The following is a 27,220-nucleotide window of genomic DNA, read 5'->3' as shown; positions in this document are numbered from 1 at the left end:
AGTGACATGGATTTATAAGCTACTTTCAAAGTGTGCTATAGGTTAAACTTTCATTAATGTGAAACTCATAGTTAGTTCATGCTGAGCAAACGTCAGTTGCAAAGTGGCAGCACTAACCTGCAAAGGCTGAATCGGAAATGTGAAAATAATTTAAATACAAATGTCAGCTCTGGAAAAGTTAGACCCTTGCAGAACACATAGCAGAAAGGACTTGGTTTGGCAACAAAACATGCTTTTTCTAGTGACATCAACTTCAACAATCACATGTGCTACCACCTGCACGCAAGAATTCATTGTTAGGTAGTCTGGAAGAAAAATCCAGCCAAGAATGTGTACTTTGACTTATTTACACACAATCACTTAAGAAGTGGTTTCAGCTTCTGACAAACTATGTGGTAATGAGCTGTAGCACTGGAAAACAGGAAACACACTTGGGGAAGGAGGAAGATGCACTCCATTTATTATGGTTTGTTTGTACACAGCTCCAGTTTTCATAAGTGTTAGTTAGTTGGGTATCCTAGGACTTAGTTGAAAGAATAAAAGCCTAGAAAAACAATGTTACTGGCTGATTCATTGACTAAAGTTAGAATTCAATTCAATATTCGAACTTCAAAGGAGCCAAAGCATGAAGTATGACATTCTTTCTAAAGATTTTGTTAGTTATTAATTTAAGTTTAATGTCAGTACTCCTGGACCAGGCCCAGCCTGGCACTATTAGGATGCATCTGAGTTGCTCTCCTGGAACCAAAAACTCTGGGGTACATCCCAGACACCTGAGCTGACTCCCCTGTGAGAGGGCGGGGGAACCAATCCGTGCACGCCTGGCACCATTTAACCAGTAGTCAGATAAGTCTCCTAACAGATTACCACAAGCAATTGCCTATTCTGACACAGTACTCGGTAAATACAAAGTTCTTGAAAAAGAAAAGTTGAAACAGCTTAAAATACACTGTACAACAAAAACAATCCAAAGAAATCTCTAAACCATCACATTATAGCAAGTTTATCTTCTTTCACTCCTTCCAGAACTCCCATCTAAAACCCCTTTTTCAATTGTTAAGGGTTTTCCCTTGACCTCAGACGGAACAGTGGCGTTTTGTAAACCTCGGGAAGTACTTCCTTCCCAGGCCTTCATCGTTACATCCATGAGACCACTGCTATCTCACAGGGAATTTTATAACACTTAGAAAAATTAGTCTTGTTGCTGCCCACATTCCTAACTTAATTTGAAGCGTTCTGTTAAGAGAATGTATTATAGAAGAAATCCTCAATTCGCGTTACACTAGCAATCACCTGCCCAATTGACATCATATAATTTTAGCGATACATGTGACAATTTATGTGAATTCTGTCACACACAAAGGTTGTAGATGAACACAGGGGTATATACTGTACTACCCCATTCTTAGTCTGATTTTCCTGGCTGTTTACAACAGTAAACATCAGGGTATCTCCTTGCATGTACGTGAGATCATTCAGAAGGGATTCCTTTCTTTGAGAATCCCAATATAAACAGCCTGAACTAGTTCCCAAACTAGTTCTGAAACTCTGTCTGCCACTGGATTAACACTTTTTAAAAATATCACATCTAGTCTGCAATCTAGGCAAAGATTAGCAGTATAGAACTAGGTTTGTCATGGCAGTGTATAAAGCCGGATTTATTGTTTTAGTCCCTTGTGATTAGCAAGGCCCTTTAGACATTGGTAACAATGGTACAAAGGGAGAGTTCAAAAACGATCAGGAATTGTTTTCATATTATTTTGTGCTGAAACCCATCCCATGTCCTACAAATGGGCACAATCCTTCTGGAGATTTTCTGCATTTGTCATTTATTTATAGTACTATCACATTTAACCTTCTTTATTTATGGTTTGTTCTAAGAACAAGCAGAAACAGAATCTGATGATGTAAAGCTCTAGAAAGCCTCACTGCAAGTTTACTAGGTCAATCAGGTACAAAGCAAGAGCTAATTAGACTCCCTGCAGAGCAAGAAAAAAAAATAAAGAAAAATATCAGCTTCAGCATAAGCCCTTGAAACAGTCCCTTCTTCCCAAATATTTTAAGAATTATAGTATGCAAGACAGACTGAGTTTATTTAACCTGATTCTCTGCAGAATAGCAAAACACCGTCTTTCCCTTTCCCATCCCAAACCCTCAAAGCCTACTCATCTTAAAATAGCATTTCATCTACTACATGTCACACCTAGAATGAATAAACAGGCAACTACTGAAAGCTATTTCTGACACACGTTAAGGACAGTTAATCTTATACTGTCATTTGTCCTTACTCTTTTGCGTGCATTTTCTAAACAGTACAAACGAAACTCATTTTAAAAAGCAGGAGAATGTCAGGTTGGCTTATGTAGTGCCTGAACCTGTAAGAATTAACAAACCCTGTTAACTAAGAGACAGCAGACAATGTTGACGGCACTTTTTTTTTTGGGCAGGAGGTTCCCTCCAAAACCGTTAGTTTCACTGTAACACTGTGAGTGGTGCAAGGAAGTGCTTTATACTTAAGATTACACATGAAAACCAACCTTGTTGGCAATCTTATTTAAGTAGTTGTCCTTTTGAAATACATCAATCCAGTTAAGATATTATCCAAGCAATACCATACAACACGATGATGGGGGCACATACATTCAAATGAGTTATATTAATTAAATTCTCTTTTCTACAAAAAAGTAGAGTCAATAGTATCCTTTGGTATAGAATTGTAAAAAGTCAAGAGACAATGAGCTACGCAGTTAGGAAACCTAATTCCACTCCTAGCAAGGCCAGATGTCTGTTTGTTTGTGACACTAGGTAGGTCTAATTCAGTCTCCATGCAAACAGAGCTGAAATACTATATAGATCATGGTAAACATGAAGACTTGGAGGTTGGATGTGCTACAAAAAGGACAAAATTTATTTCTTCAGACACAAGATCAAACATGCTCAGTTATTACAGCTGGTTGACTTCTTTACATATAAAGGTTAGTGAAAACCCTGTTTCATCCCTTTCTTGGGTATGTTTCCTTTGACGGTTTACTTGCAGAGAGAAAGGGCAGAGCAGTTGGTCTGTTTCAAACCATTTTCCCCTGCTTTTACATACATTAATATTAAATTGTTTTAGAAGGTCTTGTTTTTACTCTTGGAAATAGTATTCTTGGAAAAATAGTACTCTCTGAAAGAGTATTTCTCTCTTTAAATTTAACTAATAGCCTTTTCTGTATGGGAGAATTATTTGGCTAGAACTTACTGTAGGTGAAACCAAGCAACAGTGAACTATGAAGAAATCAGTTTTAACACAGAACAAGTACTTTCTTTAAGATTTACCTTTCTCAAATGTTATACAAGAGATTCTGCTCACGCATTTTTATTTTTCTGGTACACTATGAAGATCATTATGCAAGTTATATGTACACACTACTTACCTAACATTTCTTTCTTTAATTTTTCATTCCGCTCTTCAATTTGTCTAGGTAATCGCTGTGGAGAGAGATAAAAATTGGAATTAGATCCATGCTTTTACTGTGGGTTAAGCTTATGGAATTTTCATACACATACCCAGGATACACTCTTTATGGCTTAAAAGGAATCCTTATGTCAAACCACACTTTCATCTTATTTTGGAAACCTGTAATTCATCCTATGGCATCAGTTCACATAAACAGTAACTTGTAAGTGCAGGTTTCATACAGGCACACATTTTTACTGCTGAAAAACAGATCTGATCTGTTTGCTTGGGATTTTAACTGAAAAGCTTATGGAATTTAAAAGGCTTACAATTAAAGTATATTTTAGCCCTACCTCCTCTGCTCACACATTAAATTTGGGAAGAGAGGCTAGAGGAACTAAGCAAGAACAGCATGACTTCTGAACATGAACACAGGAGTAATGAAGAAAACATCCAAGTTAGTTCTCAGTGGCATCACACTTCAGGGAAATTCATACTGTGAAAACACTGTTGTCTTCTAAATACAAATATTTATCAGAAGATCACCAAATTAACTGTCTATGAACCTCAGGACACAGTTTGAGCAGCACCTTATTATGCAATATATGGTATAGTTCTAAGGATGACAGGGCATTACAAATAAGGGCCTTCATCTGGCAATTGATCATGAGGAAGGAACTCCAGCAGTTCATCCTGAGCAAGTACTAGTCGAACTAACAGTTCATTAATGTGCTTTTTCCCTCCTCAGAACTGGCACCAGCGTTAAAATCTGTCACACCATCACAAACAAGCTTATCATCACACGTTTCTAATGAGCATTATGTAACTGCATGGTCTATGCATTCATAATGATTTGAGATTCCCATTTATGCCTACAACAGCTGTGGCTCATCTTTCATCCTTACACAGTACTGGTGTTTTGCTATATGATTGTAATGATCAATTTAATTAGAATTTTATATTAATTACAACTAAATTTACCATTGTATCATTTAAATTTTGCTTTTTTTATACATCACTTAAATACAATATTAAAACAAAATAGGTTACGAATGACAGTAACTTTTTAGACATCTTTTTTGTATTTTTCAGAAGTACTATTTCAAGCTTTTATACTATGCTTATTACTGTATAATTCTGGCAGTTCTGCCTGCAATTATATGCATAACTATGCTATCTCTTCTCATGGACGTCATTGCAAGTAAGACAGATGTGCTGTAATGGTGCTATCAGTAAGTTATGAATCTATGAAATTAATTACAGTTGGAGACTATGGTAACAGGTGTGGAATTCACTCCTGATACACTTCCCTTGTGGTAATTGGCTTCTCAACATAGTTAAAGAATTCATTTCCTAATCTTGTTCCTTCCTGTCATTTACAGCTCCAGTCATCATGGATAGGTTTGTCATCCTGGTATCATTGCTACAGTGAAATAAGATGTTGAACTCAAGAAAAAGCCACTGACAAGCCACTGACTATTCTTCTCCTCTTCAGTGCAGGATACACTGGTGAACACAGACAAATACGGTTCATTTTCTATAGTGATAGGGAAGAGAGGTGGTATACCCCAGAAAAAAAGCAAAACAGAAATACAAGTACTAAGGATTACAATGCAGCTGTATTTGGATGGGTAACCTTGAAAGCAGCCCAGGCCCAACATCATCACCAGTGAGCCAGATCTAATTAGCCCAGTCAGACCTCATCTGACTCCTGCTGACCCAGAGGGGCTTATTAAGTTGGGTGCAGATCTGGACCGAAGCTGCCTGCAAGAAAACATGTGTGGATATCCCCAGGCTCTAAATTCAGTTTGCATTGTGGCTGTGAGATTTGCTGAATCTTGGATGAGTTTGCCATATATAGCATGTCTCCCACATTTGGGCATTAGGCTTTAGCAGGAAATGAAGACACAAATCTGAAATACATACTCCATGTTTTGTCTGTCTGAATACTACTGTTCCAAAGACTCAGCATTTCTCACTCCAGAAATGTATTTTCCAGGTTAGTTATCTATAGAAAGGTGTCCATAAGGACAGCTATTTATCTGGTGTCTATAATACTTATCTCAAAGTACAGCTGCTTCTGGTAAATAAGTTTATCTGGCCTGCCAATCCCTCAAAAACTGTGTTGAAGCTAAAATTCACACAAGACTTAGACACCTGCTAAAAACAAAACCTAAAGATTGATACCATATAATTAAACACGTTTTGGGAAAGCATCAACAGGGATTATTTGACCACAAAACATTATAATTTCAAACTGTTTAATTTGGCATTGAAGATGTCAAAAGTAAATCCTAGTGTCGCACACTTTAGTTAAGTCAAAACACTACCACTGTACTCCTGAAATATAAACAGTACTGAAATTTTAGAGCAGCTACCAAATCAGGAATCAAAGCAAAGAACTACTGCATCTTTAATTTTTTAAACTGTCATTTAACAAGATCATGACACTCCCTAAAGCAGTATGTGAAATATTTTCTATGTACAGGAAAGACAAATATTGCTCTAAAGGTGAATGAAGCTAATTTGCAGATTCTCTTGATGCATCACTTTCATTACCAATGAGGGGGAAAAAACGCTGCAATATTTCTGCAAAGAGCAATGTACCTTAGAATAAAGCAAAGCTTCTTAGTCTTCTACATATTAGATACGTTAACCACGTGGAGTCAACATTAGAGCTGGAATGGTTTTGGTATGACAAAATTTAGAGATTATGATTCTTTTTAAAAGAGTAAAACTAGCTGCCAGTATTTCCTTAATAATTTTTCAAGAGGGGAGTTTTAAGCTCCAGTCTGAACAGCTTGTTTCTACCCTGAAACTTGACAAAGAACAGGACCAGCTCAGGGCAGAACGTCCTAAATCCCACTGCACTGTAAATTGACGGCATTTTGTACAAAGTGTTCTGCACCACATGTGAGCCTAAAGCCTCTGCCTACTAAAATGAGGTCAAGGAGCAGAAGGTGTATGAAAACAGTCAACCTCTGTACTTCCCAGCTACAAATATTAAGACTAAATTACTGATCGTTCTAAAACATTCCTGAAAGATGGCCAGAAAGAACAGCAGCACGCTTTATGATTCGCTTCTAGCCCAAATCTCCAGTTACTGAGCAAGGGCTCTTTTGAGAGACTATTAGAGGCATACTCACGGAAAGAAAATAGTGATTTTGCAAGAGGCATAAAGGACAGTATCTATACTTTCAGGGGATTCCAATCAGCCAAAACATATGTATTTTAAACTCCTTATATTTTGTACCAACTACTGACAGCGTTCCCAAGTCTTAATCTGTGGAGTCCTACTGGTGGTTCATAACAACCTGTCTGACTTTCACAGTTCTTTGTATGATGAGCTGCTAAGATGCACTCTTTACACACTATTCCACCAAGTAACTGTCTAGATTACACTAGGCCCCGCTCTGGAGCTCATCTAATGCTAAAAGACTACAAGCTACAGAAACTAAACTCCATCATTTCCTTTAGAAATGTCAGCAGACTCCTTGGCTGAATTCCTGGATCAAATCAACTATAGTCTCAGCTAGGAGACTAGAAACAAGGCCAACACAAATACTATCTCCTAGACTGGGATGGACCCATCATATTCACTACCCACGCAGTAATGATGTTTGACAAGCTTGTCATTTATTAACCCATTGCCAAGAGCTAGGTGATAAAAGTGCTCTCCTGCTCTCAACCAGATGCATGCAACAAGCATCAGGGGGTCGTTTCACAGTACAGTAAACTGACCTTGTCAGTGGGTGCTGCCAAAAGGGATAGCCCCAATTCCTGCACTGCCTCGACCACGTCTTCTTTCTTTCTCACTAGCATCTGCAGTAGGACTTGTCTGTCTGCAAAAAGCCAAGGCAATGTAAAAGTATTTACTTTGGGGCTTTTTGGTTGCTGTTTTTTCCCTTCAGGAGAGTTAGTTGTCTACCAGACTCATATATAGAACCAGCCATCCCCCAGGGCCAGACACGAGCTAGTACCAGTGCTAGCACAAGGAAAGCAACTGGACAGCTTTGTAAGCAGCAGTTTAGCTGTTTTGTGAAACCATACCCTTACAGGAGTTACACAGTTAAGCAGAGTATCTTTCTGCCATCAGTGCAACTGATCCAGTCCCAAAGGAAGTAATTTCAGGCACGGCTTCTTATCTAATATGCTATAAAAGCAGTTTCTAATCTGTCACTTACAACACAACAGTATGGGGGAAGGTGGGGGGAATCACTACTAATGATTTATTTTCCCAAATGGAGAGTTAAAAAAGTTAAACCTACACCTTTCAAAAATATTTCTGCATCGACATATTGAAAGTGGTTTTAGAGATAATGCGGACAAAGCAAATGATTTTTTTTTTTCTTTTCCCTTTATGGGGCAGAATATGTTGCAGGTTCACTGATGTGAAGCTGAACTAAAATAACAACACACTTTGAAAATTTAACCAGATATAAATGAAGTCAAGTATCGGCACATGGATTTGGGTACCCAACTAAGAACTGCGTTTTAAAATTGCATCCATTTACCTTAAAATGGAAGTAAAGACTAGTTCAGCTGTTGTTTTCCCTGCAGAAGATGGTCAGCTCTTTCCAGGCTCTCTGGTGCTTGCAAACCATTCACCTACCATGACCTGAAGCTCCCACTTGGATAAAAAGTGACCACCACTGTACTTTTTATAATGGCTACCTGTCATTAGCACATGTTCCTTCAAAACCACAGGCTGTCTGGCCACATCTCTACCACATTTGTCCTTTCAACACAGCCTTCATAACCTCTTTTAAATAATAAGAACAGCAAGCAGCCTGTAAGAGGAGCTTTCTGCACAAAATAAATTTCCCTTCTTGCTACCATTGTGAAAAGGCCCTCTGAACTTGTCAAATCCACAGCTATTTTCCACACTGAGCATTAACATACAAAATATCACTGGAAAAAATCACTTCCTGCTGGTATTTTACACAAAGAGTTACTTAAAACCTCAAATCAGCAGTCTGTGGCAGTGACTTTAAATCCCCATTGAGCAGGGATTACTTACATGTTAGATTGGGGTTTCAGGAAGTGCTAGAGGTTTACCTTTTTTCATCCAAGCTGACACATCCTAAAGGCCAACGAAACTTTTAAAGCACTTCCTTACACTTACAGAGATATAGCAAAGATTCTGCAAGAAATGTTTGATCCTGAAGTATTTGTAATGTGATTGAAAGTGGACATTGGAACATAGTACTAAGCTGCAGAATCCTTTTTTTTTAAAGAATGAAGAAAATAACTGAATCAGGAGAGAGTTCTGTCTGCAACCGTAAGGTGCCTTTTTCTTCAACATGAAAGGCTAAGTTTTTGAAGATTAATAGCAGCCTTCAGTCACTATTAGTAAAATAACTCAAAGTGGCCAATACACACACAAGGTATGGCAAAGAACAGGAACGGAAAAGAACTAAATCAAGAAACAAAACCATCAAAATTTTAAAGTGGCTACAAAGATAGATACAGACTGATAGAATCCTGTCTTTCTACCATTCTCAAAGTTATATAATCACGTCATCACAAAAGTTATTATTTTATAATTATGTCGTAAAGGCATTCGACTGCAAATTTACCAATCGGAAAAATAATTCTACTTAAAGAAAACCAGACTCTCTAGTACTAATTAAACAGCTAGCAAGTACTGTATTATAGGGTGCTTGTATTCTGATCTCAAAATTGCAGATCCTTATCGAAATGATGGCTACTAAAATGCAGCAGTGGTTCAGGCAACCTCTTCTAGCACGTGCATAAATACAATTAACAGCCTCAGTCAGAAAACTCAAATGAAGTGTGTGTGTGTGCGCACGCACGCTATTCAACACCTAAACGTGTAATTACATGCCTACAGCTCAGAACACATGTTTACTTTCACTCATTTCACAAAGGTAAAAAGAGGACTACGCTTTATGGACCTGAGACTTGTCATGGAAGCTGCAGCAGTTCCCATAATCTTCCTTACATAAAACCAGATGAGAAAACCACTATGCTTTCAGACTCGGAAATAAGGTTATCACCAGTGCATATGAAGCTGCTTGCATAAACAGCATTGAATATTTAGAATTGGAAAGAAAAGTCCTCGGTTTAAAGTTAGGCCAAAGTATATTAAAAAGGCTTACCATGCAAGCTTCTCTGGCTTGATGAACTGATGGGTCTTTTTCTAGGACTGCCTTATAATCTTCCAGAGCTTCATCTAGTTTTTCGTTTTTTTCATATAGTTCTGCTCTCCTCAGCAAAGCTCTAATATAGTTAGGATTTAATACCACCGCTAGAAAACAAAAACAAAGCAGAGTATTTTACTTGAAACGTTTCTACACCTCCCAAATGAATTCTTAAGTGTGTATCAAATTCTTAATAGTTATATTTATAATGTAGCTTAGAATCAAGTAGAGTCACAGTTTAAAAGCTAAGTTGTAATTCAGAAAGGCATACATCTGCCTGGGAAAGTCTAATGCAACTGATCCTATTTCATGTCATGTCTATCACAGACAGAAGTAACTTATAATGCAAAACCATTTAATTTTGCAATATTATATATGCAGAGATTTTAAGTGATGCTTCAGAAATTGTAAGGACCTGTAAGGTATTTTTCAGCTTTTATATATTTAGTAAGTGTATATTATTAGATTACAGCTAAAGTTAAATATGTCTAAAGATAAACACAGCAGGGAAACTAAGCATTTCCCTGCTTATCTCAGTTTGAGTTGAAATAAACTCCAGGAGAACTACTGGTGTCCTGAATTTAATATCAGTCAGTCAAAATTGTGTTGGGAATCCAGAAACAGTTATATTAGCTCTACAAGTTAGCAGACAGGCATACTGACTGAATTTAAGCTTTTCCTCTTCTTATTCCCTTGGCAGCCATGACCATGTTTACAGATGCAGTTAAGACTGAATGCTAAACTTAACAGTAACCTGCAAATGGTTTTCATCATATGAAAGACTGCCCATTTTATAATTAGTAACCCATTAAAATGGTTCTCAGGACAATTAAAGGTAGGATTATCTAGCTAAATATTCTAGCTTATTTCTTCAGGAAAAACAAAGACAATGCTACAGTCAGCAAGTTGCAGGTTCTGCTGTTCTCCAAGTGTTGCATTGCAGTTTGTAAGCCAACTCCCTGGGGAGTGTTAAGCGATGGTAGGTTTAAGTCTCACTGCTGCAAAGCAGAGTGATTCCCTTTCAGCCACTACAAAATTAGCAGAAGTGTTTTTCAAAATGCACCACCACCAAAACTAGGCAAACCCCCAAAGTGACAGAGGCCAGCTAGAATTTGTTACCTTCAAGAACACTTTTAGCATGTGCAAACTCATATTTACTGTACAAGCAGTACTGGCATCCAGCCATTGGATTAGTTTTCTGATTGGTAAGTTGGACTTTTTTTCCCAGCTGTCATGGGGAATTTAACAAATATTCGAGCATGGGTGAAGCAATAAAGTCATGCACAGCTGAAATGATTTCACCAGAAGTTACAGAGAGAAAACTATGCAGGACAAGAACGGGAGAGCATAAGCCCTTGTGACAAAGCAAAAGCATTGCATAAAAGGGCCTTGATAATGCTTTTAAATCTATAAGGCCTCACTGTTCTTTGGAATCTGGGATTAAATCAAGATTGGGGGGGGATGGCAGGTGGAAGTGTGTTTAAAATACTAGGTATAAGGAAATAGCTTCCATGATAAAAAGACTTTCCTATTAAAAAGAAGTCCAAACAGCAGCCTTATTGGCACAAGAGACTAGAAAGTAAATTATTACAGACAAAGAGAAATTTGATAGACATTTTACAAAATACATAATATAAATAATTCTAGATTCAGTGTGGTGTCTTCCACCACAGTTTTTCTATAAATTCTTTAAAGACCCTTATGCCCAAAATTACAGTTCTGCAGTAAGGCACTAACTGGCATAATTTATATATGAAAGATCTAGCATAAGAGCAGCACACATTCAGAAAAGTCGTACCTTTGCTGCAGTCACTTAGGGCAGCTTCCGTCTTGTCCTAGAACACAAAACAGTTTTCTTATACTTAAGTCGTATTTCTTGGGAAACAGATTATTTACAATCGCAAGCAAAAAGGCTTGTCTGGTGTTCCGAGGAGCTGGGATGTTCATGTAATCAAGGCTTTTCATAGCGTTGCTTCTGATGTAAAGCTCTTTACCAGTGATTAGCTTCCTCTCTGTGAAGGCTGCCAGTGTCCAAATTGCACGGCTGCCCCACTAATCGGTCTGCACTGAACAGCAAGCTACAGTCAAAGGGCCGAGTCACATCTGCAGGCCTTGGCTTAACCAAGCTACGGCTTTTCTACCTTTGTCAATTAAGGCATTGGAATAGATGGTTCCCAAAACTCCCAGATAAATTCTTGTCTGTATGAGCTAAGACATTTGGGAAGCAGACACTGCCTTTAACACTAACTCATCTTTCTCTACAAGGGACAATGCATGAGACTTCCAGCAGTGGTAGGGACAAGGTTTTAGTGCACCCAAACGACGACAGTTAGAAGATGAGGGACAGCCAGTCTGCTTATAATGAAACAAGAAAAAAAAAAAACCCCAACAAACCAAACAAAAGAGCTGAGACAGCTATTTTCATCCAAACTAGAAGTGCTTTAAAAAAAATAAAAATCTTCTATTGTTGAGCTAAGTATTAGTAATCTTACTACACCCAATGAACTACTTTCTCCTCCACAAAACATAAATTGTCTCACAGATTCTTGCCTCATAAGCTTGTACTGTGGTGCAACGCAAATGTGTGCAGCAGGTATGGAAGAACAAACTTAATGGGGAAGTTATTAACAATATGAACCTATTTTCAGAGTAATGTATTGGTCTGTCATGTTCCACTGATCTATAGTGGTGAGATACACTAGTTTGTGCACAGTTCTTTTATCATCTTAGGCTCCTTTGGGGACTATTGGATTAGTTTCCTACTGATATGAACAGTTAACATCTGGATTATGTGGAGGTTTTTCAGTTTACAGATTTTGTATTTGAAAGGTTCCAGCATCTGTTATAACAGACCTTATTCCAGTTTTTTCTTGTCTGCTCAAGCAATTCAGTACCCCAACAGCAAGTTAGATAATTCTAGCTGAACAAGAATACACTATGCTGAGTAAGGATTTATTTATTTATGCCTAAATTCAGCTGCAAGATACATTTCTAAACAGAGCTGCATCTGCCTCAATACTGGAGTAAAACTGCAAGAAAGTTCCCTTTGCAGGAGGGCAAACTGAGGTTAAGGAGTTGCTGTGCTATTTTTCTATAACAATTTAATCTTAAAAACAAAGGCAAAAATAGTGAGTAACTTCTCCTGAACTCTTAGTATCTCCCCTTTCTAAAGAAGTGAAAGTTACTGTTTAGACAGATTGTGTTCTATGCCTCCCATGCTACATAAGTGTATTGCTGATTCTGGTAACATGTGGGCACCTGTCCCTGGTCAAGTAACAGAAAACATATGAAGAAAGCTGCAGCTGCAGCTACAGTAGGTCTGGCCTACTGTATAGCAACTGTGAAGGAAACAGAGTAACTAAATTAATACAGCCATAGTTAGGAAGTCCTGATTATGCCTCAAAGCATTTGAGCCAATTAAAGGAAGGCAAGTATATGACAATCCAGGCTTTTAGAAAAAAAATTAACTAGCTACAATTCTAAACAATCTAATACATGGTCTGCATAAACTAAACATGCTTAAAGACATCTGTTCTACATGAACTTTAAATTTCATTAAAATAGAGAGAATGAAAGAAAAATCAGTGTTTTAAACACAATGCAGCAGAGCAACTTTGAACAGCTGTTCCAATTGCAACATTCAGGTTGTATTAACCCCCAGTAAAACCAAGCGTACTAGCACTTCTACTGGGAGCATAAGAGACTGAGCAAGCAGCAAAACTTGCAAACAGCTTTATTCCTTTGCTCTCCTTTATGCACCCCTAATGATTTTGTTTTTGCATTCGTCATATAATCAATACATTGTGTTTCATAAAATAAAAAGAATATTCACCTGTTTCATTTTTGCAGCAGCTCTGTTTGAAAACAAAACAGCCCTATCTTTTTGGAAGCAGGCTGGACAGATCTGCAGAGCCTTCGTGTAAGAGTCTTCTGCCTCTCCATAGTCTGCAGATGCAATAGGAGAAAAACCAAAACAGATCGTTTATTTCAAATGCCAGTACAGTCAGTGAACCACATGGCTAAGACTTCCTTGGAAACATTTCTCAGTATATGATGCAATATTAAACCAGAATCAGTAACTGCTCTCAGACAAAGTGCATTACTAAGTAGTACATAGATCAATGACAATTATTTTAAAATCAACACCCTTGTAAAAGCAGAAATACAGTTCTGAGCTTAATGTAACAAGTGCAGCATGATGTGCATATAATTCTCATCCCTGAAATTGTTTCATTCTATTTCAGTACCAGCCTTAGAGGTAGAATCTCTTTAGATTAAGCGTATCCTTGACCTGAAGGGAAGCATGTGCTGAAACACATCAGTGCAGATACCTGTTCCAAGCAGCTACAGAGATATTTTATTTGCCACATCATCTTCAATGACTGACTTAAAGGTCAGTCACCGCAAACCAATTATCACCCGAAGGTCATCTGTCATCAAATCTGGTCTAAAGCAAGGACCAGTGGTAAACCACATGGGATTATGAAGTTATTCATTTTCTAATAAAGGTAGAGTCAAGAGTGAAAAGGCCCAATACTGACTCTGAACAATGCCCTGCCAGCTGACAAGTGCATTGTCCTCAAAACAGAGCAATTCTTTCTGTGCACATTAGCTGGTGACCATCAAGGTGCAGAAAAGGTGGTATATTTCTGATTAGTAAGCACTTTGGCTGGCACAGGCACACTGAAAAGATCTGCCAAAGAATTTGTCAAGAAGAGGCTATGGATGAGACTTCAGACAAGATCAGCCAACACTACAGGTTTGCTGCTTTCATGGTCCGAGCAATGCCGTTTTGCCTGCTATGATGCTGGCCTGAATTGGTAAACCATTCTCCGAGAATCTTGCTCTCTTAGCACACAATAAGAGCCTTCCAACAGAAAGGCCACTGTCTGGTTATCGGGATATACTTCTGGGAAAGGGAAGTCACTTGTTGGTGTCCCTGCCGACTGAGAAAAGTATGAATCTGCATTTCCTGGTTTCTTGTGAACCCTCTAGCCACCAGAACGTTAAATGAAAGATAGATGTCAATATCATTTCCCCCTTTATGTTTTTTAATTAAAAGCATTGGTACAGTTATTTATTACTGACCTCAACCCTGTTGTTACGTATTAACTATGTTCAGAACGTGTCCAGTTCTGGCATAAGAGAGAAATTTACATACCTCTAGATTTTTAAAAAAAATATATGTGTGGGTACATCTCTATATACACACACATATATGTGTGTACATCTCTATATACACATATACATGTATATATATGCATGCATATAAATGTACACATAAGTATATATAGATGTACATATGTGTGTATGTGTAGATGTATATGTAAATGTCCCTATATATACGTACACACACATACTTCAATAAAATGTGTAACAGAGAGTCAGTGGATAAAAAGAAACATGCAAATATACAAAGGTATGACAGCTACTGAGCCACTGAGCCCTGCATCAATTCTAAGCACAAGCATTAGGAAACCTCAGAGGCTAGTGGAAGCCTTTTTTGATTAGTAAAAGAAACCATGGCACTTGGAAGGCAGTCAAAGTAAATTCTGCATCATGTTCTTGGATTTAAACAATTTGCTTTCATGAGAATCACGCTTTAGTAATCCAAGTCTTTGTGATTTAAACTTAACTCTTAAGAAGGTCTGCTATCTCTTTCTGTTCTCCAGAGCTGGATGAAATATTACATAGATGATAAATTTGAACAATGATAGGTGTGAGATCTTCCTATGGGTTTTCTGCAACATCACCGTGATGGCCAAGTTTTAATTTAAGATTCTCTAACATCCATATGGTGTTAAAAGATTATCAACCCACCTCCTTTCTTGAACTGCTCATTTCCTTTCTCCTTCAGCATTGTGCTCTCCTTTCTTCTCTTCTACAAAAGAAAAGACAATGTCTCAAAGTATTTAATTGAAATGAACAAGTAGGTCAGCTGCAGTTCCAAATAAAGTATGAATGGAAATCAGAATAAAATATAACCTGAATAATTTTATCTAGTACCAAGATCGCTTGCTTGTAGTCATTGTGTCATGATATACTTTATATATCCATGAAATACTAGAATATACCAACAAGGCAGTTAAAAAGCTCCAGTTCATGGACAATAGTATGCAGAAAAAGCATTCATAGTGAATTACATGGTTTAAACTGATATGTTAGCTTTTTAGCTGGCTGTTTACTTCTCCTTTCCAACTTGGTTTAATTCAATCCATGCAGGTTGACTATGTAGAATATATTTTAGATGTAAAGTCTCAAAAGTTTTGCTTGAAATAATTCCACCTCAGAAATCCATAGTTACTTTCAGAGATTTACAAATCATGTTGAGCTGACTGCATTAGAAGCAGGTCCATGGATAATACTGCCCTGAAAGATTTCTTATGCAGAGAGTGACTAAACCATCAGATCCAGAGACAGGAAGATTGTTCAGTTATACAGTTAAAATTGCACATGCTGAGCAGAGTTGTGTTTTCAACCATGAATATCTTAACAGTACTCTTGGCACAAGCAAAGTTGACATGAACGCTCTTAGCCTCTGACACAGAAAACACAGGATGTCATCAAGCCATCTCTTCAACCTATTTAAAATGGAAGTCTTTCACATGCAGACATACCTCACACAAGTAAAAACAAAGCAGTATGACAGTAACATCGAGAAGCAATGCTCATGTTCATGAATCATTTCTATCGTAGAAAAATGAACATTTGACCACTGATTTTGCCCCCAACACACATGCATACACAAAGGATTTAAATCAAGGTGTCTATAAATTACGCATCACTGAGCAATTAAAAAGCCAACATTAGGAAAAGGAGCAGTTTCCTGCAGATTGTGTAAATCAAGGATTAATGCAATTATCAATATCGCACAGAACATCTCCTTGGAAACAGCTAAATATAGTACTCTTTGCAGAGCACTGCACCATCTCACAGCTATGCCAAGTAGCTGACAAACAATACAAAATCAGAGGTTCTCTCCTCTTGTTTTTATTGGTTTTGGAAAGTAATTCACCCAACCACTGTCACCATCTTAGTAATAACAGATCACAATGCTCTGAAAACTAGGCTCAGGAGAATGGCATTCAGTTGTGACACACAAAATTACACAGCAAAATATCATCTGACCTTTTTGATACATGCCTAGTTCACTAAATTTTTTTCCTATTGCCTACTAAATATGTTTTCTAATACTCATTGCTCCTCACATCAAAAAAAACCAAACTAAAACCATAGGTCAGACAAAATATTTGCACCACTATTTAGAAGCTGGCTTTCCTCCAGGGTGGACTGGCAAACCTAAACAAGTCCTTTCACAATGTCACTTGCACCAATGTACACAAGCCAGTTGGTACTTTCTAAATATGAGCATACAAACTTGTGCACTGAAGGCACAAGCTGCATTAAAAGCACAAATTCTTTCTATATATGCAGGATTCTGCTGTTCAGCACAGGGAGTACATAACCGCATTTCAAAGCTGTACCCAAACTTTCCTAGTGCCACATAGAACAACTCCAGCAAGGTGACTGCCACACACACAATTTGCCCTCCACAGAAAGAAATTTTAAAACCATCTTGAACACATATAAAGTAAAAGTTAGCACAACAGAGGTAATTTTCATACCAGTGAACAAAGCAGTCAGATTTAAGCAAAGAACAAGGTTTGGAGATGATGACCCTACTGGAAAACGTGAAAGATCTAAACAGACAACCCTTATTCAAAATAAGAAATGCTTGAAACACTAGCCCTACTGACTTCATTGCTCATGACCTATTTAGAACTGGCCTTTAAGTGTGATTAACTGATTCACTGTTGCATAAGGTAGAGTTACAACTCTACAACAAAGACAGACATTTTTTCATATAAAATTGAGAATTGCAGCATGGCCACAGTAGTCCTGATGCAGAAATCCTAAAATCATGGAATACTGGATGAAACGCTTTACCTGTATTATCGTTACTTTGTTTAATTTTATTAAAATTATTACAAAATATTACATGTTTACCCCAATTAAGTATTAAATACTAATATAAGAAGTGATTTGCAGCAAGAAGGCTTCAGAAGAATAAGCTTTATGTTAAAAAGAGTAAAAGGAACAAAAAAATAAAATTCTTCAGTTGTGGGATTCCTTCTCAGGTAGCCAAGAGGGTTGTGACTTAGAGTCTCAACAGCACAGAAGAAAGACCAAGGTGGCTGCATGGCCATGTTTGCTGGGGAAACGTGAGCAGACGAAAGCTCTGAGCAACTGAAGAGTTTAAGGACTGTCACACTAGGAAGCTGATGATTCATGCAGCTCTCCTCCGAAAGCCTGTTCCTTGGTATGTCCTCTTGCCTGCAAATCAAACTGCACAAACCTGAAGGACAGAGAACTATTAGTCACAGAACTGTTACAGACATACAAATGTCAGTGACAGTCTTGTGGTCACTTCTGACTATTTAACCAGAAAAGGTGTTGCCTAAGCATGTTTCAGAAGCCAGCAGCATTGTTAAGAACACCGTATACGGCTTTTCAGCTTACTCAGTCCCCTGGAAAGCAGCAAAGCAAGCAAGGCAGTCCTTGTCCAGTATTTCTGTTATAGCTTGACCAACATTTTAAAGATATCCCTGTATTACAGGTTTCAGGCTGTCCCTTAAGTTCCAAACTGTACAAGTTTTCACAGTATTTTTCAAAAAGGTAAAGTCTATAGGGTACTTCATGCATCATTCTGGATTTGCATTTGAAGTATACGATATAATATTTAAGCAATACATAGTAGCAGACTATCCCTAAAACTAAATTCCTCCGGCTTGCCCACAAAATGTACAAGTGTACATATTAGCACATCACATCCTAAACGCACTGCACTCTAAAGCACAGTATATATTTGTGAAATAAATCAATCATTCATTCCTCCATATAGGATTTTCTGTTAAAGACATGTATAACACAAAAGCAGTGGAAAGTCAACTATTTTGATGAATTTACATTTAACCTCAAAGGACTGCTCCAATGGATGCTGTTAGAATCTGTCTTCTATTCAAAGTAAGGTTAAAAAATAACCCCAGAAAACCCCAAAAACCTCTCCACTCAGTATGCTGCATTTCCAGCTTTGATGGACAATTGCAAATTGACTGGTCATCAGTTTACTGTGATCATATCAGCCCAGAGTGAAAAAAATTGCAAGTGACTTGTCCTTGGGACAAATTTTGCACAATGTCATTTCAGTGTCCCCACCCACTCATTTTTCAGAAAAAGATTTAAGTAGCTGCAGGGCAGGGCACCCTTTCCTCAACGAGGGAACTAGGTCAGACTGAACTCCTAGAATGCTCTGCCTAAGGAAAAGATAATCTTGACCCACTACATTCCCTGAGGCTGCTCATATACAACACTGGGGTCACACACAACTTCCCCAACTTAGACTCCATTATGAGTGGAGTTTTTCTGATATTCAAAGTCAGCAAAATCTTAAGGTTTGTTTATTGCAAATTTTATTAACACAAAGATGACAAATTCCAATTGGCAGGCATTCGTTTTTGATGTACAAAGTAAAAGAATTGTAACATGATTCTTAAATGATCTGATTAGAAACGTTTACAGATTTGGATACTGAATTACAATCATGCACATTCTGAAGAAATTTGGATATTAACATAAACCTGCCTGGCAAGCAAGAGGTGCTGAAGATTAAGGCCTGATCTGAAGTAATGAGAAAAGACAGCTTGGCCTTCTGACAATAAAGTACAACAATTCAAAAGAAAGGCCATCAAATACAGTCCCTGGACCTCAGCTACTCTGCCAAAAAAATCAGAGTTAAAAATAAAAGCATTAAAGCATTATTCTGCTATTAGAGAAGCAAGCAAACTACACATTTTCACTGTTTTGGAAGTAACCAAAAGTGCTGGAAGTGAAGTCCTTAAATATACCTGGTGAGAGTTGAAGGATGAACACCCTCAGCTTGCAATGCTTCCAACTATGCTTCCTCTGGCTGTTCTATGCATTTTATTTGATCAATTGATTTAACTTTGTTAGGGAAGTGTTCTTGGCTCCAGTTTTGTCAAGAGCAGCAAATGGGTACGCTCTTCTCTGTAAGGCTATTTATACGGTGTGACAAGGCACATCTGCATCTCACATACCCTTTTGTAAGGTCACCAAGTAGCAGTCAATTTAAAATTACTGGACTTCAAAGGGTGCACAGAAACAAGGAATTTAAACAGATAAGGAGTATATTTTTCAGCTTCAAATACCAATGCTATTTGTAAGTCATCCATTAGCAGTCATCTGCTTCCCTCTGCAGTTTTGTGAAGCTATTGCTGTATCAGGCGTTCAAGAATTTGAATTTCAATTTAAGGTTGTAGTCACTCAAAAAATCCCATTTCAAATCTTGCTAGAGTTGTCACCTGAAAACTGTGCCAAATCTGCCCTCTACACTCGAGAGGCAGAGTAATAAGCATTGCTAGACTGGCCGATCTCTGCTCATTGTAACTCCATGGTAAAGAGGCATCAGTCTTTCTACTGCCAAATCACTACCTTTTCCTGAAATTGTAAGCAGCACTTCCAGAGACAATAGGTCACATCTATCCTTGACAGTCAGTTTAAGTTAACATGCCAGACTAACTGTGACTATTCCTGAGTGACAATACATGCCATTCCAGCATTCCTGTTGCAGAGGCGACAGCCTCAGGCAGAAAAGTGGAGCTCACCACTTAATCCATCACCACCACAAGTCGAAGAGGTCTCAATTTGACAGTATCAGCATCTTCCCGATAAAAGCAAAAATGAATATAAGACTAAAATCAGATAGCAGCACTGAAAGAAAGATGAAGGTATACTCTTCCACTCTTTCTATTAAATTGCCATCCGGCAAAAGACTTTTTTTAGTTTAAAGATGTAACTCAAAGAACTATAAATCACACAAGGAGATTGTAACTCCAGATTTTATCCAGGTTCTCCTCACCAGCACATGGAATTAATTACCCTAGCAGATACAGATATACTTATCAAATGTACTTCTCCAAGCTTTGATTAACTCAGAAAATATAACAAGATATTTTGTCCTATTTTGCAAGCCATAAGACAGGGCAGTTTTAGTCTAGCAATCCATCTCCTCCTCCAATTTGACCAAAATAATAGCATATTTAGTATTGGTGCTATACTGCATACAGGATTCAGGTTATTAAAGTAGGTCATTTGAATAAGGGGATCACCTTTTATTATATTCCACAAGATTGCATTGTGATGCCTTCAAAACCCAATTGTCTTGCAAGTTTTATTGCTATACAAAATAATTTGAATGCTGATGAGAATTCTTAACAAAAGATATATTCCTTATTGGTAGCTGTCAGTAATTTATGTAATAAGTTTTACTGCTGTGCAGTCAGTTGCATTGTCTCATGTATTAATAACCTGGGGGTTTTTTGGTCCAACCACATAATTCTTCCTGGAAAGAGTTCTGAGACCATCTCCAAGTGATCAACACCTGAGGACTGCTCCAAAATATGACTTGCATTGTTGTAGCCTATCTTCCGTTTTGTTCCTTAGCTTTTATTTTGTAAATACTACAGAAAAAACAGCAACTTTGACAGAGTCAAGGTTACTGTACAATGTTGACAGAACTAGGAGAACCCCAACTGCTGAAATGAATGACTACACCTGAGAAGCTATCTCAGAAGAAATCACAAACCAGTTCTTCAACCCCTGGAAAAGCTAATTCTCTACAGAAGCTATAATTTATGGAAGAACAGGGATCACCCTGAAGCATGGGGAAGAAAGGGTGAGGAGGGGAACAGTTTAAAGGAAATTTCTTGATTAAGACAATGTTCTCTAACACAGCCTAGAACTCCTGGAGAAAACAGGGGGGAGAAAAAAAAGGAAGGAAATTTTACTGTTTAGCCCAGACCTGAAAAAAACTCAGGTATTACAGAGTTGCCAACAAGATACTAATGAAAAATCTCTACTAGAGCTGTGTTCCTTGTTTTGCTGACACATTTCCTAGTGTTAAAGTAGAAGCTGAGCATGATTAGAGCCAGCTGTAGCTCTAATGCACATGCGACAGCCCAAAGAAGGGAACTGCTTTTGAAGAGTATTACGTATTTATTCCAGGGTCTTACAGCAGCTAGAAAGGAGTGTTCTATATCCAAAATAAGAGCTTACTAAGGCCAGGTGCTTAAGTCTTTGCCAGACAAGGCCCAAAGAACATCTGTCATGATGGAAGAGCATGAGGGATTCAGAATCTTGCTGCTGGATAAACTCATAATTAATGGGTGTCCCTCCAGAAGAAGACCAGGTCAGACTGAAACAATTACTATGTAACAGCTGTTGGGTGTCTTCTGATTAATTTTGCAGACTAGACCAACGTCAAAGCCATCACTGTCAATGACAACTAACCAGAAAAATCTGTTTGTAATGCATCAAAAGCAATTTACTGCTCAGTGCCTCGGCTGAGGCAGCAATCAGCATGCTTTTGAAACAACAACAACATCATCTTATAAAAGTGAATTTTGTTTCAGGCCGCTTAATTCTTAAAAAGCTCAGAGTTGCAAGTCCTGGCAAATAACCAGGCTCTATGCTACATCTGTTTCTAAGAATACTTCTTACAGGTTTGTGTCCCTTCAAGTTCTTACTTTGGTTCATTTTGCAGAGAAGATTTCTTATGGTATTGGTACTGTTTCCCTGGAAGTAATTCCTGTTGCTTAAAATTAGAAGTCTCACTCTATGGGGCTCTCAAAATATTGCAGAGAAAATATACAGCCACTTGCTCCTTCACTTTGATGTCTGCAGCAGTTTCTGCATGGGTGAGAATTTCTTGTCTGAGCTGCTGCCATGAAAGCTTGCACACAGGATACACATAAATACACAGAGCAAGGACTGGAATCTGTCTTTGCATCTCCAGAATAAATTAGAGACCTTCTTTTCTACAGCCTAGTTATGGGAGAACATCATTCAAAAGAACTCAGTTATTAAAGCTGATAAAACATAACAATGGGCTTAGTTAAAAAAAAACCCCAAACTATTAAGTAGTATTAATAGTAAAAAATACTATTAATACCTAAATCTGATTTGAGCAGGGCTAACATCCAGCTCTCCTTATGACTTGAGTACATAGTTTATGGTTGATGCTGCACCACAGTTCATAGGAAGTTCTTCTTATTTAGGCAAGTAGTCTAATTGAAGAAAATCCACCTATCCCTGTATGCCATCATGAGGCTGCTATTTGATGTCTACTTTTACCAGCACTGCCGTTGATCTAAAAATACAGCACTATTTTTCATCTGAATCATTCCCCCTAACTGGTTCACTGCACATTCACACAGAGAGGTGTGCTAGCACAATGAAGCAGGCAGCAGGGGGCTGAGAATAACTGATGAAGGACTGCCGAAGTAGCAAACACAGAACTGCTGCTGAGTGTCTGGTCACAACCTAAACAGTCAAATAAACAAGTTCTGATTATTGCTGCCTCATTTCTCCAGCAAAATCATGTTGCCCTTCTCAAAAATGACCTCTTAAGTAATTGGAAGGAAGTTTAAAATGTTTGCAAAACTCTGAATAAATAGATGTACAGCAGCTTTTTTCAGACCGTAACTGCAGTATATTTTCTTGAAAGCTCCATCATTTAACAGATTCTTTTCATAATCAAAACATATAGAACGTTCCATTTTTAAAAATAAAAATAAAATAAAATTTGTAGCCATTAATTCAAGCACTATGAGGAAGGTTGGAAAGGCAATTCAGGAATGACCCATCCCCATGGTTTTACTACCCAAAGAATGTAAGGTGATGCAGGATAAGATCATGCAAATAGGCTACTTCAGTAATTACAACTGCTGTAAGCATCATCTCTGGTTTCTGGATTTCTCAAGCTCTGCTTAGAAGAGATACCAACAATATTTTGTTAGAGAAAAAAATAGCTACCTTTTAAAGATTGCTTAAATAATTCATTCCGAAAGCTCTCTATGGAACATAAACAAAGTTCACAAATCTAATAGTTACAGTGATACCAAGAGATGGAATCCCTCCATTTCATTAGGTATAATCATAAACCAAGCCGAAAGGTACAATTGCTCAAACCATTGGAAATAAACCTACAGAAAGATGAGTACTGCAGCTGCCTCAATACTTTATCTAAGGAAGTCTTTCCAGCTCTAAACAGTTATTACTTTGTACTCCCACAGCACCTTTCAATGGAGTTCCACAAAGCTGAATGCTAGTATTCAACATTCACGATTCTTTTGCTCATTTTAGAAGGCAAAAATTGATGTGCAAAATTAAATGATTACCTAACAATACAACAGAAACAAAAGCAGCACGAAAAGAGCCTCAATTTCCAGGCCTGCTGCTTTTTCTAGAATTTAATTCTATGATGTAATTTTCCACCCAGTTCTTAGCATTTTGCCTATGAAACTCTCAAGCTGTCTTCAACTGATAGGCTGCTGCCGAAGCCTGATCATGACTCATGATGACAATGATCCTTGTTGTACAAGCAGCAAATACAAGTAGAAAAAAAGGTCCATTTAGTCTAAACTGGAAAAGACACGAGGGCAATGTGATAATGTTTTTTCTGTGTAGTGAGTAGGTCAAGGAAAGTGATCATTGCGCTCTGTTCAGCATCTGAGAGAATGCATTTGGAGACTGCCCATTTTTGGTGTCCCCCCGTACCAAAAAAAAAAAAAAAAAATCAACTTCTCAAAGGGAGTCCAGTGGAAGGCCTCCAAGATGGTCAGGACACTGGAGACCACAACCTAAGCAGACAGCCTAGGAGAATTGAGCCAGAGAGAGATACAAAGCGGTTCCCACAAGGTCAAGCAGCAGACAAGTGTTACATTTAGCCTCATTCCTACCTCAAGGAGATTAAATTCTATGCTCCCCATCTGCACTAGTTCCATATTGCTTTTCCACTTCAAGGAACTTCTACATTAACATGACACTCTGTACTACAGATGAAAAGCTACCTGTTTGTCTTCATTGATTATTTTGATCACATATCCCACCCTACAAGCAAGGGAACAATTTGAGCCACAATTGATTAAATTTCTGTATACTGGTTTGTAACAAACAATTTAGACATTTGGTTGCCTCTGGCATCTTAGCTCTGCATTTATCTGCCCCTCATTCTCTATTTAAAGTAACTGACAGCAAGACCACGGCATAATCAAATTATTGCCAAGCCCCTCTCTCTTTCCATCTTTTTTGGGCAATGTATAGCCAGCATTTATTTACTTATACAACACAGACAGGGCTAGCCAACAGTTAAGAAAGCGTGGTCCAGGTTTACAAAGTCAGTTGAATTAGAAAAGATGAGTCTGCCCATACAAAAAGAGTAATAAGCCTCTATAAAGTCACTGAAACATTTATAATATTTTAAGCACTTTAGAAAAAAAAATTGATATGACCCTTCATTTCTGCTTTTTCATCAAATGCCTCATTTTAGTAGTACTTGTCCATTACAGTAGTAACTTCCACTGCTCCTGGTGATTTGGGAGTTTCCAGAATAAAACCCTTACAGCTATACAATACACTATCTTTCCCTAGGAAGTAATGCTTTCCTAAGATGCTGCCTACCTTCTCTTGTCAGCTGCCACTCCTTACTCCACTCTCTCCATAATGAGTTATTCAATGTTACCTATGATCCAAATCGTGCAGCTAGCCTTCCTGTAAGGATACTATTTCTTTTATTAAATAAGGCCTAATTCATGCCTACAGGACTATAAAACAAGGTTTGCTGAAGTCTTCTGTTCACATAAGTTACAATACGCCAGAATTCCACCTTTTCCTCACTGCCAAAGAATACAGTAGTATTTTTTGTCACTATTTCAATTTTCAGTACAAGTAACTGCTCATTTGGATAATTCAATGAGATTTTAAGTGGCTGGATCAGTTCTTTGAATAATGATCTGTTCAAGAGGCCAAACTATGTAACTTGTCAAAAATAGAGTGGTCAAAAAAAAAGTAAAAAAATTACAAGAGTTGTATGTTGGGATATAGGTTTTAGTTTAATATCCTTACTCCCCCACCATTTGCACACTAAAGTTGAAAAAAATTAGGAAAAAAAATATTCCATGAATCAGTAGAAAGCTTTCTACCATTTACTAAAATAACATAATTACCAGCAGAAATTCACTGCATTACTCAAGAGAACAGAGTGAAATCTGGAAACTAGTCCTGAAAGTGATTTAGCAAGTTTTCTCAAAAAAGATATAAAAAAAATAGGATTTTTTTTTCCTAACTACTTGATGACCATAATGTTTTAGAACCCTGAAAACTAACTGCTGTCAAGTGACACCACTGACTGAGGGTCAAAAAAAAACCTAGTTCATGCAGACTTACAGGGGAGTAAACATGATAACAGAGGCTGCTGGACTTCCCCCAAGACCTACTTCATTAGTCCCCACAACATTATCCACTTTGTTATCCAAACATTTTGTCCAATGTAGCTGTATTGAAAATAAACAAAACCACGCATTTAGTGTGTTTTGTTTGTTTAAAGCTAAAGTAATCGATAGGGATACTTTCAACTTTAATCCAAATTAGTTGTATTACATAAACTAGCCTTTCAGGTATGAAAACTATCCTGAAACCTGCTCCTCGGAGTTTTGGAAAAGCACCCTGCAGCTACTCAGGAGAAAACAATGCGTGCACAAAACTAAACAACATCAAACAGGGGGATTTTTTTCTTATAAACTGAGTCACAGTAACCTTACGCACTGGCATAAGTAGACAAAAGTCTGCAATGGAATGTGATGATTAAGAAGAGTAAGGAAAGCTAATAAAAATATGTTATCTAAACCAAGAAATTAAGAGCAATAAAACTAGACACATAAAGAGTTTTAAAAGTCCATTTTCACACCAGTCACAGACCATTCAGAAACGTGACACTGAAAATACTGTCTTTTTATACTCAGCATTGGTACTTTGGATTACCTGTTTTTCTTCCTCTGGCATATCTTTTTCTAGTTCTAGTAAGTATTCTTCATCTACTTCTGTCTGCTTCCTTGAGTTATTCTCATCATCCTGTAAATTCCCTTCATCATCCAGCATAGTTTCTTTTGCCTCAAAGGAGTCGTTACAGTCATGGAAACACTCATCTGCTGTTGTGGGTTCTTTGGCTGAAGATGGTGTATATCCACTTTCAGTGTTTTTGGGATTCTGTGCATCTTTGGGGCCAGTCTCTGAAGACTTCTGATCAGAAAGCTTTAAGTGATCAAGTAATTCTTCAGGTGGCCTTACATCTTTAAACTCTTCCATGTTGGACTCCTCGGAAGGGTTAGGTTTTTAGAAATGAGAAAGAAATAACCCTCAATAAGCATAATATAAATGCCTTGTCAGCAAAGGAATCTCTAAAGTACTTAAAAGTACTTTTGACATCACCGGAGGGAAACTATTACCCCTCAGGGAGGGAACAACTTATACATGCTTCTTCTAGGCACTGTACAGTGACATGGGGCCAGTACACTGGTCCCATAAACAAGTTAACTCACAAGCCCAGACTGCCAGGACCGGCACGGCACAGCGCTATGCTGCAGCTTCTCCTTTGCAGTGGCACTGAAGTCACACACATTTGCCTACCCGCAGCCCTCAGCACCCCCCGCGCACCCCGGCTCCCTGCGGGCTGCGTGCAGCAAGTCTCCCGCCGGCGGCGGTC

General features: G+C 37.9%; 1 protein-coding gene across 1 annotated transcript in view; it reads right to left on the bottom strand.

Annotated features, from left to right (window-relative positions):
* The window catches only part of TTC1 (tetratricopeptide repeat domain 1), a 32,091-nt gene extending 5,206 nt beyond the window's left edge, over nucleotides 1–26,885 (bottom strand). Inside the window, 7 exon segments of the mRNA XM_010291438.1 lie at nucleotides 3,417–3,471; nucleotides 9,562–9,710; nucleotides 11,402–11,438; nucleotides 13,436–13,548; nucleotides 15,424–15,484; nucleotides 26,500–26,852; nucleotides 26,855–26,885. Coding sequence (XP_010289740.1) covers nucleotides 3,417–3,471; nucleotides 9,562–9,710; nucleotides 11,402–11,438; nucleotides 13,436–13,548; nucleotides 15,424–15,484; nucleotides 26,500–26,852; nucleotides 26,855–26,885 — 799 coding nt within the window.
* Nucleotides 26,886–27,220: the final 335 nt, after the last annotated feature.

The sequence above is a fragment of the Phaethon lepturus genome, unplaced genomic scaffold (assembly GCF_000687285.1).
Source record: "Phaethon lepturus isolate BGI_N335 unplaced genomic scaffold, ASM68728v1 scaffold32457, whole genome shotgun sequence".
NCBI lineage: Eukaryota > Metazoa > Chordata > Aves > Phaethontiformes > Phaethontidae > Phaethon > Phaethon lepturus.
Note: the sequence above shows the minus strand (reverse complement) of the source record. Positions and strands in the feature narration are given on the sequence as shown.